The 18,424-nt window shown below is 40.9% G+C and overlaps 2 protein-coding genes across 10 annotated transcripts in view; one reads left to right on the top strand and one right to left on the bottom strand.

Annotated features, from left to right (window-relative positions):
• The window catches only part of LOC309617240 (zinc finger protein 587B-like), a 141,188-nt gene that overhangs the window by 101,529 nt on the left and 21,235 nt on the right, over positions 1-18,424 (top strand). For 6 of the 9 annotated variants that reach the window (XR_014237825.1, XR_014237826.1, XR_014237827.1 and 3 more), the window contains one exon: positions 13,039-15,261. The gene's annotated coding sequence lies outside the window, so the exon portion shown is untranslated. Of the gene's footprint in view, positions 1-13,038; positions 15,262-15,391; positions 15,776-18,424 lie in introns of those variants that run through there. The other 3 variants (XM_082369141.1, XM_082369143.1, XM_082369142.1) reach the window with 3 other exon arrangements.
• The window catches only part of LOC309617268 (uncharacterized protein), a gene marked incomplete at its 5' end in the record, with an annotated part of 66,353 nt that continues 48,632 nt past the window's right edge, over positions 704-18,424 (bottom strand). The window contains one exon of the mRNA XM_082369315.1: positions 704-7,163. Coding sequence (XP_082225441.1) covers positions 7,135-7,163 — 29 coding nt within the window. The 3' untranslated portion in view covers positions 704-7,134. The remainder of the gene's footprint in view (positions 7,164-18,424) is intronic.

The following is an 18,424-nucleotide window of genomic DNA, read 5'->3' as shown; positions in this document are numbered from 1 at the left end:
ACACAGCATGTAGGATCTTAGTTCCCTGACCAGGGATTGAACCTGTGCCCCCTGCATTGGGAGCACAGAGTCTTAACCACTGGACCACCAGGGAAGTCCCCGGCCTATATTTTTTAAATAAGTTAATAAATGCCAAAAAAAGCATTTGAGAAAATCCAACACCCATGCTCTCCTGTTTTCAATTTCATTAGTTTCTACTCTAATTTTTATTATTTCTTTTTCTGCTTTGGATTTAATTTGCATTTCTTTTTAGAGTTTTCTAGGATGGAAGTTTAGACTAATGATTTTGTATCTTCTTTTTATGCTGTAAATTTTCCTCTAGACACTGCTTTCACTGCAACCCACAAGTTTTGGCAAGTTGTGTTTTCATTTAGTTCCAAATAGTTTGAAATTTCTCCTTGATGCATGTTATTTAAAAGTATGTTTTAAAATCTGCATGTATTTTGGGATTTTCCAGCTATCTTTTTCTTTTTGATTTCTATTTGAATTCCATTGTGGTCTGAGAGCAGACATTGTATGATTTCTATTCCTTTAAATTTGTTAAGGTGTATTTTGTAGCCCAGAAAATGGCATAGTGAATGTTCCATGTGAGCTTGAGAAGAATGTGTAATCTGCTCCTTTTGGATGAAGTAGTCCATAGATGTCAATTATGTTAAATTGATTGAAGGTGCTTTGAGTTTAAATATGTCCTTAACTGATTTTCTTTTTTCTTTTTTTTTTTTTTTAGTATTAGTTGTTTTGTTTGTTGTTTTATACTGCAGGTTATTATTAGGCATCAATTTTATACACATCAGTGTATACATGTCAATCCCAATCGCCCAATTCAGCACACCACCATCCCCACCCCACCGCAGTTTTCCCCCCTTGGTGTCCATATGTCCATTCTCTACATCTGTGTCTCAACTTCTGCCCTGCAAACTGGCTCATCTGTACCATTTTTCTAGGTTCCACATACATGCATTAATATACGATATTTGTTTTTCTCTTTCTGACTTACTTCACTCTGTATGACAGTCTCTAGATCCATCCACTTCTCAACAAATGACTCAATTTCGTTCCTTTTTATGGCTGAGTAATATTCCATCGTATATATGTGCCACATCTTCTTTATCCATTCGTCTGTTGATGGGCATTTAGGTTGCTTCCATGACCTGGCTGTTGTAAATAGTGCTGCAATGAACATTCGGGTGCATGTGTCTTTTTGAATTACGGTTTTCTCTGGGTATATGCCCAGTAGTGGGATTGCTGGGTCATATGGTAATTCTATTTTTAGTTTTTTAAGGAACCTCCATATTGTTCTCCATAGTGGCTGTATCAATTTACATTCCCACCAACAGTGCAAGAGGGTTCCCTTTTCTCCACACCCTCTCCAGCATTTGTTGTTTGTTGATTTTCTGATGATGCCCATTCTAACTGGTGTGAGGTGATACCTCATTGTAGTTTTGATTTGCATTTCTCTAATAATTAGTGATGTTGAGCAGCTTTTCATGTGCTTCTTGGCCATCTGTATGTCTTCTTTGGAGAAATGTCTATTTAGGTCTTCTGCCCATTTTTGGATTGGGGTGTTTGTTTCTTTAATATTGAGCTGAATGAGCTGTTTATATATTTTGGAGATTAATCTTTTGTCCGTTGATTCGTTTGCAAATATTTTCTCCCATTCTGAGGGTTGTCTTTTCGTCTTGTTTATGGTTTCCTTTGCTGTGCAAAAGCTTTGAAGTTTCATTAGGTCCCATTTGTTTATTTTTGTTTTTATTTCCATTACTCTAGGAGGTGGATCAAAAAAGATCTTGCTGTGATTTATATCAAAGAGTGTTCTTCCTATGTTTTCCTCTAAGAGTTTTATAGTGTCCAGTCTTATATTTAGGTCTCTAATCCATTTTGAGTTTATTTTTGTGTATGGTGTTAGGGAGTATTCTAATTTCATTCTTTTACATGTAGCTATCCAGTTTTCCCAGCACCCCTTATTGAAGAGACTGTCTTTTCTCCATTGTATATCTTTGCCTCCTTTGTCATAGATTAGTTGACCATAGGTGCATGGGTTAATCTCTGGGCTTTCTATCTTGTTCCATTGATCTATGTTTCTGTTTTTGTGCCAGTACCATATTGTCTTGATTACTGTAGCTTTGTAGTAGAGTCTGAAGTCAGGGAGTCTGATTCCTCCAGCTCCATTTTTTTGCCTCAAGACTGCTTTGGCTATTCGGGGTCTTTTGTGTCTCCATACAAATTTTAAGATGATTTGTTCTAGCTCCGTAAAAAATGCCATTGGTAATTTGATAGGGATTGCATTGAATCTGTAGATTGCTTTGGGTAGTATACTCATTTTCACAATGTTGATTCTTCCAATCCAAGAACATGGTATATCTCTCCATCTGTTGCTATCATCTGTAATTTCTTTCATCAGTGTCTTATAGTTTTCTGCATACAGGTCTTTTGTCTCCCTAGGTAGGTTTATTCCTAGGTATTTTATTCTTTTTGTTGCAATGGTAAATGGGAGTGTTTCCATAATTTCTCTTTCAGATTTTTCATCATTAGTGTATAGGAATGCAAGAGATTTCTGTGCATTAATTTTGTATCCTGCAACTTTACCATATTCATTAATTAGCTCTAGCAGTTTTCTGGTGGCAGTTTTAGGATTCTCTGTGTATAGTATCATGTCATCCGCAAACAGTGACAGTTTTACTTCTTCTTTTCCAATTTGTATTCCTTTTATTTCTTTTTCTTCTCTGATTGCCGTGGCTAGGACTTCCAGAACTATGTTGAATAATAGTGGTGAGAGTGGACATCCTTGTCTCGTTCCTGATCTTAGAGGAAATGCTTTCAGTTTTTCACCATTGAGAATGATGTTTGCTGTGGGTTTGTCATATATGGCCTTTATTATGTTGAGGTAGGTTCCCTCTATGCCCACTTTCTGGAGAGTTTTTATCAGAAATGGGTGTTGAATTTTGTCAAAAGCTTTTTCTGCATCTATTGAGATGATCATATGGTTTTTATTCTTCAATTTGTTAATATGGTGTATCACATTGATTGATTTGTGTATATTGAAGAATCCTTGCATCCCTGGGATAAATCCCACTTGATCGTGGTGTATGATCCTTTTAAGTGTTGTTGGATTCTGTTTGCTAGTATTTTGTTGAGGATTTTTGCATCTATATTCATCAGTGATATTGGTCTGTAATTTTCTTTTTTTGTAGTGTCTTTGTCTGGTTTTGGTATCAGGGTGATGGTGGCCTCATAGAATGAGTTTGGGAGTGTTCCTTCCTCTGCAATTTTTTGGAAGAGTTTGAGAAGGATGGGTGTTAACTCTTCTCTAAATGTGTGATAGAATTCACCTGTGAAGCCATCTGGTCCTGGACTTTTGTTTGTTGGAAGATTTTTAATCACAGTTTCAATTTCATTACTTGTGATTGGTCTGTTCATATTTTCTGCTTCTTCCTGGTTCAGTCTTGGAAGGTTATACCTTTCTAAAAATTTGTCCATTTCTTCCAGGTTGTCCATTTTATTGGCATAAAGTTGCTTGTAGTAGTCTCTTAGGATGCTTTGTATTTCTGCAGTGTCTGTTGTAACTTCTCCTTTTTCATTTCTGATTTTATTGATTTGAGTCCTCTCCCTCTTTTTCTTGATGAGTCTGGCTAACGGCTTATCAATTTTGTTTATCTTCTCAAAGAACCAACTTTTAGTTTTATTGATCTTTGCTATTGTTTTCTTTGTTTCTATTTCATTTATTTCTGCTCTGATCTTTATGATTTCTTTCCTTCTGCTAACTTTGGGTTTTGTTTGTTCTTCTTTCTCTAGTTTCTTTAGATGTAAGGTTAGATTGTTTACTTGAGATTTTTCTTGTTTCTTTAGGTAGGCTTGTATAGCTATAAACTTCCCTCTTAGAACTGCTTTTGCTGCATCCCATAGGTTTTGGGTCGTCGTGTTTTCATTGTCATTTGTCTCTAGGTATTTTTTTATTTCCTCTTTGATTTCTTCAGTGATCTCTTGGTTATTTAGTAACGTATTGTTTAGCCTCCATGTGTTTGTCTTTTTTACGTTTTTTTCCCTGTAATTCATTTCTAATCTCATAGCATTGTGGTCAGAAAAGATGCTTGATATGATTTCAATTTTCTTAAATTTACTGAGGCTTGATTTGTGACCCAAGATGTGATCTATCCTGGAGAATGTTCCGTGCGCACTTGAGAAGAACGTGTAATCTGCTGTTTTTGGATGGAATATCCTATATATATCAATTAAATCTATCTGGTCTATTGTGTCATTTAAAGCTTCTGTTTCCTTATTTATTTTCATTTTGGATGATCTGTCCATTGGTGTAAGTGAGGTGTTAAAGTCCCCCACTATGATTGTGTTACTGTCGATTTCCTCTTTTATAGCTGTTAGCAGTTGCCTTATGTATTGAGGTGCTCCTATGTTGGGTGCATATATATTTATAATTGTTATGTCATCTTCTTGGATTGATCCCTGGATCATTATGTAGTGTCCTTCCTTGTCTCTTGTAACATTCTTTATTTTAAAGTCTATTTTATCTGATATGAGTATAGCTACTCCAGCTTTCTTTTGATTTCCCTTTGCATGGAATATCTTTTTCCATCCCCTCACTTTCAGTCTGTATGTGTCCCTAGGTCTAAAGTGGGTCTCTTGTAGACAGCCTATATATGGGTCTTGTTTTTGTATCCATTCAGCCAGTCTATGTCTTTTGGTTGAGGCATTTAATCCATTCACGTTTAAGGTAATTATCGATATGTATGTTCCTATGACCATTTTCTTAATTGTTTTGGGTTTGTTTTTGTAGGTCCTTTTCTTCTCTTGTGTTTCCCACTTAGAGAAGTTCCTTTAGCATTTGTTGTAGAGCTGGTTTGGTGGTGCTGAATTCTCTTAGCTTTTGCTTGTCTGTAAAGCTTTTGATTTCTCCATCAAATCTAAATGAGATCCTTGCCGGGTAGAGTAATCTTGGTTGTAGGTTCTTCCCTTTCATCACTTTAAGTATATCATGCCACTCCCTTCTGGCTTGCAGAGTTTCTGCTGAGAAATCAGCTGTTAACCTTATGGGAGTTCCGTTGTATGTTATTTGTGGTTTTTCCCTTGCTGCTTTCAATAATTTTTCTTTGTCTTTAATTTTTGCCACTTTGATTACTATGTGTCTCGGCGTGTTTCTCCTTGGGTTTATTCTGTATGGGACTCTCTGCGCTTCCTGGACTTGGGTGGCTATTTCCTTTCCCATGTTAGGGAAGTTTTCGACTATAATCTCTTCAAATATTTTCTCTGGTCCTTTCTCTCTCTCTTCTCCTTCTGGGACCCCTATAATGCAAATGTTGTTGCGTTTAATGTTGTCCCAGAGGTCTCTTAGGCTGTCTTCATTTCTTTTCATTCTCTTTTCTTTAGTCTGTTCCGCAGCAGTGAATTCCACCATTCTGTCTTCCAGGTCACTTATCCGTTCTTCTGCCTCAGTTATTCTGCTATTGATTCCTTCTAGTGTAGTTTTCATTTCAGTTATTGTATTGGTCATCTCTGTTTGTTTGTTCTTTAATTCTTCTAGGTCTTTGTTAATCATTTCTTGCATCTTCTCAATCTTTGCCTCCATTCTTATTCCGAGGTCCTGGATCATCTTCACTATCATTATTCTGAATTCTTTTTCTGGAAGGTTGCCTATCTCCACTTCATTTAGTTGTTTTTCTGGGGTTTTTTTCTTGTTCCTTCATCTGGTACATAGCCCTCTGCCTTTTCATCTTCTCTATCTTTCTGTAACTGTGGTTTTTGGTCCACAGGCTGCAGGATTGTAGTTTTTCTTGCTTCTCTTAACTGATTTTCTGACTGCTGGAGCTGTCCATTTCTGGTAGAGGGGTGTTGAAGTCTCCCAAATATAATAGTGGATTCATTTATTTCTGTTCATCTGGAGCTCTAGGTCCGCTTTCACACTCACAAAGCAGAATTAATCTCCTTCTCATAGTTTCCATCTGACTTCCTCTATGTTCAAGCTGCAACAGGAGATTGTCAGTTGGAGTCTTTCTTCTTACACTTCAGATCTCCCTGACTTCCACTTCTGTCTTAGCCAGAACACGTTCTCTACTTTTAAGAGCTCATGTGATTACATTAGGCCAACCTGAATAATCTCTATTTTAAAGTCAAATGATTAGCAACTTTAATTACATCTGTAAAGTTCGTTTACCATGTAACATAACATATTCATGGGAGTAACCCCAGGAGTCAAAGTTCACAGCCATCAAAACTCTGCCAACCACAGTCTCTTTTCCTAATTCACCGTTGGGTTTTATAGCAGATTTCATACTTTATCTTCTCAATAGTAAGTCTGAAATTATTTTATTTATATAAATCTACTCACAATTTATCCACACAACTCAGCCATGAGATAAATATCCACATATAACTGCAACCACCATTGTATGGCACAACTTGACTTAAATTCCAGGTTTTCCATGTTCAACACAATGTGATTAAGCAGCAGTTTGCTTGTAAGTACATCTGATGATCTCTGCTTTTGTTTTTTTGAAATTAAATGCATCATTTTGGGTAAGGTCTTTATTTTGCTTATTTATTTTCATTTTATAGACTAATCTTTTGCTCTTCTCATGATATTAACCTGGGGGCTCACTCTCTGGGTCTGTGAAGAATTGATACTGATGCTGCCTGTGTGTTTAGGTCTTACTCTTGCCCCTCATGACAGGGACCTCATTAGGAAGAGACCTAGCACATAAGCCTAATATCTACCAATGTTCTACATGATGAATACTTAGGCAATGATGATGATGACACAAAAAAGTCTCCTACAGTTCTTGCTGTACATTTATTAGATTTTCACACAAAGACACACATACATACACAACAGCTAAGTTTATTAACTTTACAGCATGATAATTATTTACTATTCATTAAGTGGAAGTGGATTATCATAAAGGTCTTCATCCCTGATGTCTTCATGTTGAGTAGGGTGAGGAGGCGGAGGAAGAGGAAGGATCAGTCTTGCTGTCTCGGAGTGGCAGAGGTGATAGAGATGGAGGAGGTGGAAGGGGAGGCTGGAGAAGCAGGCACACTCAGTGGAACTTCACAGAAATACATTATTTCTGTCTGACAAATATTGTATGATTTATCATTTCACTTTACATGAGGTCCTGGGAGTCATCAGAAAGTAGAATGGTGGTTGCCAACATCTAGGGATATGAGGAAATAGGAAGTTATTGTTTCATGGGTACAGAGTTTCAGTTTGGAATGATGTAAGAATTCTGGAGATGGATAGTCTTGATGGTCGTGCAGCAATGTTAATGTACTTTCTGCCACCAAATTGTATATTCAAAATCATTAAAATGGTGCATTTTTCATTATGTATATTTTACCATAATAAAAAATGTAAAAATAATAATAATAATTACTCAAAGATGACTTTCTAAAATATGTGTGTTATTTACTAATGAAGTTCAGGGATTTCCTGATAACACCATTTAGGAAATTTTCAGTGTTTTGGAGTTCTGAGTTAGGAAGTGTTGTGGAAACATAATTATAAATAAAATGTCCTGTTAACCCAGAAAACCTCTGCACATAAATAGAAGAGAAAGAAAACATTTTTTTTCTGTTGAATAAGCATTAAAGCAGAATGTGACGTGCATTACAAGCAATCTAGTAAGGAGACTGTGAAGTAAGTAAGAAATCTCACCCTTTTATGTAGCCAGGCAATACAATCCGTTACATAGGTGTTTTTGAGATAAATGAGAACTAGTTCTCAAGTTAGAGGATTTTTGACAGTACCAGTTTTCATATAGTTAATGATAAATTTACCATGTAATTGGGGTGGCCATTGGCATCTGCTAAGTGTCTTTATCTAAAAGAAAATAAATTTCTTATACCTTTATGACAGGAGGTAGTTGTGTAAATTAGACCCAGGCACCTGCTGAAGTTAGGCTCCTACTCTTCCACAAAGACTGAAACATAAGGGTACTCTCTTCCGTGATGGTTGAATTTCAAAGAGCTGTCTCTCTCTCAGGTCCTGGAGAAAAAGATTCCCGGATTGTAAAACTGACAAAAGGCATATATAGCCTTTAAAAATATTTTCTTATATCATAATGGGCAAAGGAAAAAAAAAGTTTTTTCAAGTTAATACCCTAAGAAAAAGTGGATGCGGTGATGAAACTCTCCTTTTTAGCCTCGGCGGATTTATTTTTCTTTTATAAATTTGTATTTACCGTTACAAAACTCACTGCTAATTTGAGCTTTAAGCTGATCCCCAAAAGATTTATTTGCATTTTCTTTTTTTTTTTAATTTATTTTAAAAAATTTTTGGGTGCATTGGGTCTTTGTTGCTGCACGCGGGCTTTCACTAGTTGCAGCGAGCAGGGGCTACTCTTCGTCGCGGTGCACAGGCTTCTCATCGTGGTGGCTTCTCTTGTTGTGGAGCACCAGCTCTAGGGAGCGGGCTTCAGTAGTTGTGGCTCGCGGGCTCTAGAGCGCAGGCTCAGTAGTTGTTACACACAGGCTTAGTGGCTCCGCAGCATGTGGTATCTTCCAGGACCAGGGCTCGAACCTGTGTCCCCTGCATTGGCAGGTGGATTCTTAACCACTGCGACACCGCCACCTACGAAACCCCTATTTGCATTTTCTAAGCATATTGGTTGGGTGAAGTTCCTTTCAAATGCAGAGGAAAAAGTCCTAGGGATATGCGGGCTTCTGGAGGCTTTTGAAGACTGGAAGAACTGAAGGGAGTTCAAGAATTGTGTATGTCCCCATGTAACCCATTTTCTTTATTTTTGAAACTGCTACCTGGCCAAATGCTCAGTACTGTGAACTACAGTAGTAGTTGTAGTAGGTAAAAGGTGAGAAAATTTTCAGAGGAGACATAATGGGTCACTTGAGTGTTTATTCATGTAGAAGAAATGATAAGATTCGTTAAAAAATTCAATTAAATTATTTTTTAAAGATTGTATTTTTTAACCATTTAACTTTAGTTTTAAGTACTAAATGAATATTTTTAATGAAATATAAGTAATTTTTAGCAAAATTTGACAGCCATTAGCACCTAAAAGCAACTTTCAAAGACCTACATTTTCATGTAGTCTTTATTGTCCATATTTAATAATCATTTGTCAATTACGACTAACTTATAAACAATACTTGGTAATTGAAAAATAGTCTTACCTGTGGCTAAATGTGTAATTCTGCAGTTCTGTTGTGTCTGCTTTACTTCAAATTGATTGGAAAATTGTTTTAATCTTTTTATATTTAATCATGTAAAATGCTTTTTAATGTGTACAGATATGAAGCACATAACTTGTCTAAATATTATTTCAATCCAGAATATTTAGGTAATGTGGTTGTTATTAATGATAAATTTTGCTGAAATAAGTTATATTTATTACCACTAATAAAACATCATAGTAACATTACCTCCCAGAATGAGTTTTTCTTTTCAACATTAGTTTATATTCCTGTAGTAAATTAAGACTCTGCATGGATTTTTTTTCAATATTTTAATTTGACGGTTTCCTATTATTTACAGACTCAAAGTTTTTAGTAATTGCTCAGTGACTTATTAGATGATCTCTTGAATGTGGTGCCATTACCTTGAAATGTTGAGTCTTTTTATTCTTTTCACCACCAAATGTTGACTTTGAAATCTGTCCTAATTTAAGATCCTCAAAATTATCTGTTGTTCCCTTGCCACATTTTTCAAAAGCATAAATATTATGTGAACTTTTTTATGCCTATTATAGTGCAGTGATCTGTGAGGAGCCTCATCCTCTCCTGTCCCACAACTTTACATGGTATTTACAGTGAGAAACTTGTGGTCACTTAAATATATGCGAATTAGTAAATCAATGTCAAAACTCATTACTGCAGAGATTGAATATGATCTTTGGTAATGATTCATTCTTCAAAATTGTTTTATGATTCTATATCTTAATAGATGTAAAAGACATCAGAAGAAAATAAAGCAATTTCCTTCACTCTTTGATCTGAACACACTCAATACTTCAGTATAGGAATGAACACAGCTCATAGTGCTTCTAACTCTCCATTCTCTGTTCTTTGCAATCCTTGCATGTGTTTCTTCTTACACGATCTATCAGTGGGTTCTACATTAGTAACAAAATGAAAATTAAAAAGGTTCACCTTCCGAGGATATGGCTAGCGTCCTGATCAGTGTCACTTGGGAAATCTCTCATAACTGTAAGTCAGCTTATTATTACATAACTATAAGGAAATTGGGTTTGGAGATGTATATTTTGTGACGCGTCTGTTAGAATCCAAAACCTAACTCCAATTTGTAAAAGTGTTAATAAAATCCTACACTGAGTTTTAGTTTTTGAAACCTTCAGAACCACTTTGGGTTTTTTCAAGTGTGTTGTAGGTTCTGGTTGTGATACAGTAACAGACTGACTCACACCCCTACCATAAACTACTATAAAAGTGGCAAAATATGCGGAGTTCCTGCTTTGAGGCGTGGGATGGCACACAGCACGGGGCTGTGAGCTTGAGGGAAGGACGGCACAGCGGGTGAGGTCGCATCCTCCCATCCTCCTGCCAGGGCACTTTCTAAACCTGCACGGGGAAATGGAGCCCAGAAAGCAGAGGTAGAGGGACCAGAGCTCAGAGCCCAGGGCTGCAGAGGCAGCTGGAAATTCCATGGCTGCATCTTTTCAGGGGGCCCTACCCAGGCAGAGGTGTTCTGAAACCTCAGGCCGGACCTCCCAGGGGCAGAGACCCTTGCTCTTGCATCAGAGGTCAGGTGTGGACAGGTGCCACCAGTCACTGCATCCCAGCTTCCCCCTCCAGGGGCAATGTCCTCACCTCTGGCTCAAAATCTGAGGTCCCACTTCCTCCTACTCCAGAAGCTGATTCCCCACCTGTGGCACCTGAGCAATGCTGGCCCCTCTCTTGCACACGTGTCCATGCCATCTCAGGGACCTGCCCTCTGGTCAGGAGGTGGCCTCTTGGACTCCACAATTGTAACCTCAGCTGGACCTGACTCCTGGGACATGATTGTCAGCCTCTAGACCTTCAGGCCATCACTACTTGGTCTGGTTTTTCTGCCCATGGGGAACATCATTGGGATTGGACTGGCACTTGAGGACTCTGGTCACCTCTGAAGAATTTTCTTTGTCCTTGGAGAAGGGCCCATACAGGCACTGAGAAGCAATAGTAGCCATGAGCCATGAGCTCACAGCAGCTGGCCAGCCATGGTACATGCAGAAGACAAAATGCAAGGCAGTCTTTAAAAGGAGGTAGCTTTAGGTCGACAAGGTTTTGAGAGAAGGAAGTATCAGGAAATATTGGGTGTAAAGTGAGAAAGTAGCTTTACATTACATTAGTTCCAGATGTACAGCATAGTGATTCAGGGGGACTTCTGTTATTGCAAGAAACAGAGTGACCTGGTCCACAGAAACTTCAATGGTGCGATGGAATATTCTTGAAAATGTATCAGAATCACCCGGAAGATTATTAAAACACAGATTCTAGAGCCTGACCCACAAAATGTCTGCTTCACTAGGTTGGGTTTTGAAATGAAAATGAGCGTTTCATGGTGAAGGTCCAGGGATCAGACTTGAAAACCAGGGTTTGATGAAAAATTACGCTTCCTGGTTCCAGACCTTAATCCACCAGAGTGGAAGTCTGCAGACGCCCAGAGGCGGAGCCAAGGTTTCTCACACATCCCCTGAGTGTCTTTGCAGTGAGCAAGTCCGGCTAACGGCCAACTTGGCTAAAGTCCTAGCCAGGCCCTCCACTGCCAAGGAGCCCTGTGAGGCTCCACCCACCAAAGCTATCTAGCCACGTGCTTATTCTGGCTAGAATTTATTCCCAAAATTCCCATATAGTTATTCCTCATCTCCTTCACGTTTTTGCGCAGTGATTACTCAGCTCTGTAATCTGCATACCACACTCTACTTCTAAGTACATTCACCTTATGTTCTTTCCATTATGCCTCCTACATTCAACATACTATATGACTTAGCATTTCTTCTTTCATGATTCCTCTGTCCTCCTGAATATAATATAACCCCTAGGAGGGCAGGCGTCTTTGTCGCTTTTGTGTGCCAATGTCTCCCACGCATCTACAATAAGTTCTTGAAGCCAAATATTTACTCATTGATCATTTGTCAGAACAGTGACTAAACAAGACACTTTGGCTTCAGCTTCCCTGTGTATTTTTGCAATTCCATGTACTCTCAATGTCCCCCTTAACGCTGATATTGCATAATGACTTCAAGCATGAAGAGGAATCACATTTTGGAGACAGTCTTCAGAGCGATTGTTCTAGTCAGATGTTCAGCTTAATTGTACCTCTTCTCAGACATCACTGCTAAAACTTCTCTAAGATTTTCACCTTTTTACCATCCACTGATACTTTCTCTGAGACATTTCTGACACAATCTCTGAATCACTACATAGTCATTAATAGCTTTCTATAATTTGAATTTTATAACTTTCCCAGACAATATCAATTCCTCATGCAGAACAGTCTCTGTAATCACAGGGTAAATGATAACCACTTCCCAACAATGATATGAGATCATGGTTTAAGTTACCCCGTGCATTTTGGGGTTCAGAACATCTTTTTCATATATGCTCCACCTGTGAACACCGCACCCATTGTCCCATATCAATACAGCATATCTTTCATTGTTCTAGTTTTGAGATTGATGTCAGATTCCCAAAAGGAAGTTAACTATCAAGCTATCCAAAAAGATACTAAATGGATAAAAATATTGCTTATAAATTGGGCACACTAATTTACTATGCTGTTAGAAGTATTTTCTAAAGTGACTACAGAGATCCACCTGTGTACTCCTGCTTTGAGTAGCCCAGCATCCCTCTACTGTCTTTCCTGTCATGGCCCATCTGGAGTGTTTTTTCTCTTCTCCCTGACCAGACATACAGAGACTGATAAAATTGAGTCTAGCACTTCATAGTGTATAGATTTAATTCCAACATGGTAATGTTTATTTTTCATTATTAATTTATTTTTATTGAAGTATAGTTGTTTTACAATATTAGTTAGTTCCAGGTGTACAACATAGTGATTCAATATTTTTATAGGGCGCAGTGGTTAAGAATCCGCCTGCCAATGCAGGGGACGTGGGTTCAAGACCTGGTCCGGGAAGATCCCACATGCCGTGGAGCAACTAAGCCCGGGCGCCACAACTACTGAGCCTGCACGCTAGAGCCCGAGAGCCACAACTACTGAGCCCACGTGCCACAACTGATGAAGCCCACGTGCCTAGAGCCCGTGCTCTGCAATAAGAAAAGCCACTGCAATGAGAAGCCTGCGCACCACAACGAAGAGTAGCCCCCACTCTCCGCAACTAGAGAAAGCCTGCGCGCGGCAACGAAGACCCAACGCAGCCAAAAATAAATAATTAAAATTTTAAAAATATATTTTTATAGATTATACTCCATTTAAAGTTGTTAAAAACAGTGGCTATATTTCCCTGTGCTATACAATATATCCTTGTTGCTTATCTATTTTATACATAGTGAAACTGAGCAGGACCCTGTTGGTCCTTCCCCGGGACAGACACCCCCAATCCCCATGTCTCCTGACTTTCCCCCCCACCCCGCCCCCGGTCTTGCTGCACAGCTTGTGGGATCTTAGTTCCCCGACCAGGGATTGGACCTGGGCCCTCAGCAGTGAGAGCGTGGAGTCCTAACCCCTTGACCGCCAGGGAATTCCTGACCTGACTCTTGTTAATAGAAAAGTTTTAGCCTCCTAGGCCTTTCCCGAATTCCAAATGCAAAATCAGAGAAGTGAGAAAATGCAGAAACAAAGGAAAGCAGTCAAGCAAGACAAAATAATAATAGTTTAGCCATAAAACAAAGCCAAGGACCTTTAGTTCCTCCTCAAGGGCTATAGATAATATCTTGAGCCATATCCTGAGTTGTTTTGCAGAAACTAAAACCACCACCAGGTGGAAGAAGTTAACTGTGTGCTGACAACCAGCACATAGACCCCAGACCAGTTAGAGCCAGAAAACTGATAATTGAGATTCCGAAAATATCACCATTACCTCATCATCAACCAGAGAATTGTGCACAAGCTGATCACACATCCTGCCACCCTCCCTCCTCACACTGTCTTTAAAAACCCTTCTTTGAAAGCCATTGGGGAGTTCAGGTCTTTTGAGCATGAGCTGCCTGTTCTCCTTGCTGGTGCCTGCAATAAGCCCTGTACTTTCCTTCACCACAACCGAGTGTCAATGGATTGGCTTTGCTATGCATCAGGTAAACAGCCCAAGTTTGGTTTGGTAGCAGTAGTAGTTTGTGTCTCTTAATCCCATACCCCTATTTTGCCCCTCCCCCATGAAATGTTTATTAGCTTCTGCCACCAGTGGACACATTTTGTGTCTGAATGACTAGGAATGATATGTGCATTTGGATCTCTGTCCTCTGGGAGCTTCTGCAATGATATGTTTAGTCTCAGGGAGCATGATGAAGTTCACAGGGTCTGAACTAATACATCTCCAACCTTGGGTGAACGTCTGCAGGCAACACAACATCCCCCAGAAACCCTGAGTTCTACCCCTTAAGAATGGACAAGTCCCTGGGACTTCCCTGGTGGCACGGTGGTTTAGAATCCACCTGCCAATGCAAGGGACATGGGATCGATCCCTGGTCTGGGAAGATCCCACATGCTGCGGAGCAACTAAGCCCATGCGCCACAGCTATTGAGCCTGCACTCTAGAGCCCGTGCTCTGCAGCAAGAGAAGCCACCGCAATGAGAAGCCTGCGCACCCCAAGCAGCCAAAAATAAAAATAAATAAATTTATCTTTTTAAAAAAAGGACAAGCGCCTTCTAAGTCCTTTGGCCCGCTGACTCCATTTCCCAGCGCCCCTCAGGGGTCTAAGATCGCCAGTAGTCCACGCGCGGGTTACCCCAAGTGTGGGAACTACATTACTCAGAATACTCTGCGTCGATCGGCAGCCTTGCTGAGCCAATGAAGGCTCAGAACAGAGGCGTTTCCGTGAGGGTTGCCTAGCGTGGGGCGGGACTTCCGGCGTCCTCCTCCGGGCGGTCATTTTGGCTGCTCGGGTGTGTTCCTACGGGCAGAAGTTCTGGAGCGTTTAGTGGGGCCGACGGGACAGGACCGAGAAAGCGACGGGGCAGTCGTTGTTCCCGCTGCACAAAGGCGAGTCTGAGGCTCGGCCGCGGCGCCGCCCGAGATGATCCGCACCAGGGCCGGTTTAAGAACCGCCGGCCCGCTCCTGGCCCCGCTCCGCCCACAGGCCTGGATGGCTGCGGCCGCTCGGAGGGACCCGCCTCAGGTAAACGCTCGTCCTCGGGCCCTCACCCCACTAGACACTAAAGCCCCAAGTGCTCTCGTCCCTGCAGCCCAGGCCCCGGTGTCCAGGACGGTGAGGCGCTAGTATATGGGCTCCTGTTTCTGACAGGGGTTAACACCTCAGCTTTCCTGTTTAATTTTACTATCGGGGGTGTGATTAGATGTGGGAGAGGGTTACAGGCACAGGAACCGGCATGTACAAAGGCTTGGAGTTGCGACTGAGCCGTGAGGATTCGGAAAACCTGGGCTCCGTTGTGCCTGGCGAGGAACAAAGTTTGAGGTGGAGTCGCGCCTGGAATAGCAGGCTGAGGCCTCTGCCTATATTCTCAGAACTCTGAGCGCTGCGGAAAATTTTAAACTAAGGGGGGACACAAGCTACATTAGGCTTTTAAAAGTTTCCCAAAGGCTGTTCAACAGAGGAACAGACTGAAGGAGGAGAATGAAGCATTTGGGCACCAGGAGGTTGGATCTTCGTTCAAGCACACAGAGCTAGTAAGGTGAGACACTGAGGCACGGAGGTTAGGCATCCAGCCCTAGTTCACCAGGCTCAAGGGCCAGGCGTGGGCACACAGGGGCCTGAACCCACTGAAACCTGACATGGTTATATTCATTCATCTGTAACCTGTCTCTTAAAACATGGCTGCAGAAGCGCTTATGGGACCTATACCGGTACGTGTAGAGTGTCCCAGCCCCTTACTGTTCCCTACCCCCACCCATATATTCTCTGTATTGTGGTGTCGTGGTATTCGTTAAGGATCCAAGCTCAGGGTCCCGAGTCTACGAAGGATTATATGGAGGTATTTCCATTTCTGGCACCGAATGTAAATGGATGTGGAAAGGTTATCCCAGTATCAGGATGTAAAAATGTTTAGAGGTAGAGCTGAGTTGGGATCATTAAGATCTCCTTTCCATCAGGTGGGAAGAAGGAGCAGGAGGACAAGATTCGGGACTGGAATGGCTGCCTAAGAAGTTGGGTATCTATTCTGGAGGTGATAGGAAGTTTGGATCAGAGGAGGGGAATGATCTTACCTAGGTCTTTAAAAATTTTTTTTAATATTTTTAAATTTTTTAAAAAATTTTTTGTCTGTGTTGGGTCGTCTTTGTTGTGCGCGGGCTTTCTCTAGTTGCGGTGAGCAGGGGCTACTCTTTGTTGCAGGGCGTGGGCTTCTCATTGCAGTGGCTTCTCTTTTTGCAGAACACGGGCTGTAGGCGCACGGGCTTCAGTAGCTGTGGCACGCGGGCTCAGTAGTTGTGGCTCTTGGGCTCTAGAGTGCAGGCTCAGTAGTTGTGGCGCACGGGCTTAGTTGCTCCGTGGCATGTGGGATCTTCCTGGACCAGGGCTTGAACCCATGTCCCCTGCATTGGCAGGCAGATTCTTAACTACTGCGCCACGAGGGAAGCCCCCCCTTTTTTTTTAAAATAAATTTATTCATTTATTTATTTTTGGCTGCATTGGGTCTTCATTGCTGCGTGCGGGCTTTCTCTGGTTGTGGCGAGCGGGGGCTACTCTTCACTGTGGTGCGCAGGCTTCTCATTGCGGTGGCTTCTCTTTGTTGCGGAGCATGGGCTGTAGGCATGTGGGCTTCAGTAGTTGTGGCACATGGGCTCAGTAGTTGTGGCTCACGGGGTTTAGTTGCTCCGCAGCATGTGGGATCTTCCCGGACCAGGGCTCGAACCCATGTCCCCTGCATTGGCAGGCGGATTCTTAACCACTGAGCCACCAGGGAAGTCCCTTACCTAGGTCTTAACAGGCTGCATATGGGTGCATAGTGGAGAACAGATTGTGAGACTGAGGGAAGAGGAAGGAAAACCAGGGTGGAGGCTATTATAGTAGGCCACTTGAGGGTTCATGGAACAGAGTGGTAGCTTAGAAGTGGCTGGATTCTGGATGTGTTTTTATTAAGGGTTATCTAGATTTCTTAATGTGGAAGGAAAGTGTCTTGTTCTGCTTGGGTTGCTATAACAAAATACCATAAGCTAGATGACATAAACACCAGGAGTTTATTTCTCACAGTTTTGGAGGCTAGAAGTCCAAGATCAGGATGCCTGCATGGTCAGGTTCAGATGAGGGCCTGCTTCCTGGTTCATAGACACCATCTTCTTACTGTGTCCTTACATGGTGGACAACAGAGAGAGGAGCAAGCTCTCTCCTGACATTTATAAGGGTGCTAAACCCATTCACGTGGGGCCTGCCTTCATGACCTCATCTAATCCTAATTTCCTCCCAAAGGCTCCGGCTCCTAATACCATGAAATTGGGAGGTTTTGTGTCAACTATGAATTTTGGGGGGACGTAAACATTCAGTTTTATAACAGTGAGAGAGTGAAACAGAGGATTCAGAGATGAATCCAGGTGGTTTTTTTCCCCTGAAGTATTATATAATTGACTTCTATTAGTTTCAGTTGTACAGCATAGTAATTAGCTATTTTTGTACGTTACAAAATGATGACCATGATAAGTCTTGTTACTGTCTGTCACCATTCAAAGTTATTACAATATTATTGACTATGTTCCCTACGTTGTACATTACATCCCTGTGACTTACTTGTTTTGTACCCGGAAGTTTGTTTTGCAGTTACCCTGAGGTTTTGATACAGCAGTCTATATATGTATATCGTTTTAAGTTGCTGGTCTCTTAATGTCAAATGCATTTCCAATATCCTGCATTTGTACTCTCTGCTTCTCATGATTGCTGGTTTTGATATCATATTTGTGTGTGGATGATTTCCTACTTTGACTGTATGTTTACCTTTACCAGTGAGCTTTCCCATTTGTAATTTTCTTGTTTCTAGTCCTGGCCTTTTCTTCTAGAGAAGTTCCTTTAGCATTTGTTGTAAAGCTGGTTTGGTGATGCTGAATTCTCTTAGCTTTTGCTTGTCTGTAAAGCTTTTGACTTCTCCGTTGAATCTGAATGAGAACCTTGCTGGGTAGAGTATTCTTGGTTGTAGGTTTTTCTGTTTTCTGACCTGCAGAGTTTCTGCTGGAAAATCAGCTGATAACCTTATGGGGATTCCCTTGTATGTTATTTGTTGCTTTTCCCTTGTTGCTATTTTTTTTTTTGGCTGCAGCTTGCAGGATCTTAGTTCCCCGACCAGGGATTGAACCTGGGCCACAACCATGACAGGGCTGAGTCCTAACCATTGGAC

This window comes from Balaenoptera borealis (assembly GCF_965194805.1).
Source record: "Balaenoptera borealis genome assembly, chromosome: 19".
In the NCBI taxonomy this organism is placed as follows: Eukaryota; Metazoa; Chordata; class Mammalia; order Artiodactyla; family Balaenopteridae; genus Balaenoptera; species Balaenoptera borealis.
The sequence above is the reverse complement of the archived record's forward strand: the minus strand, read 5'-3'. Positions and strand labels throughout refer to the sequence as shown.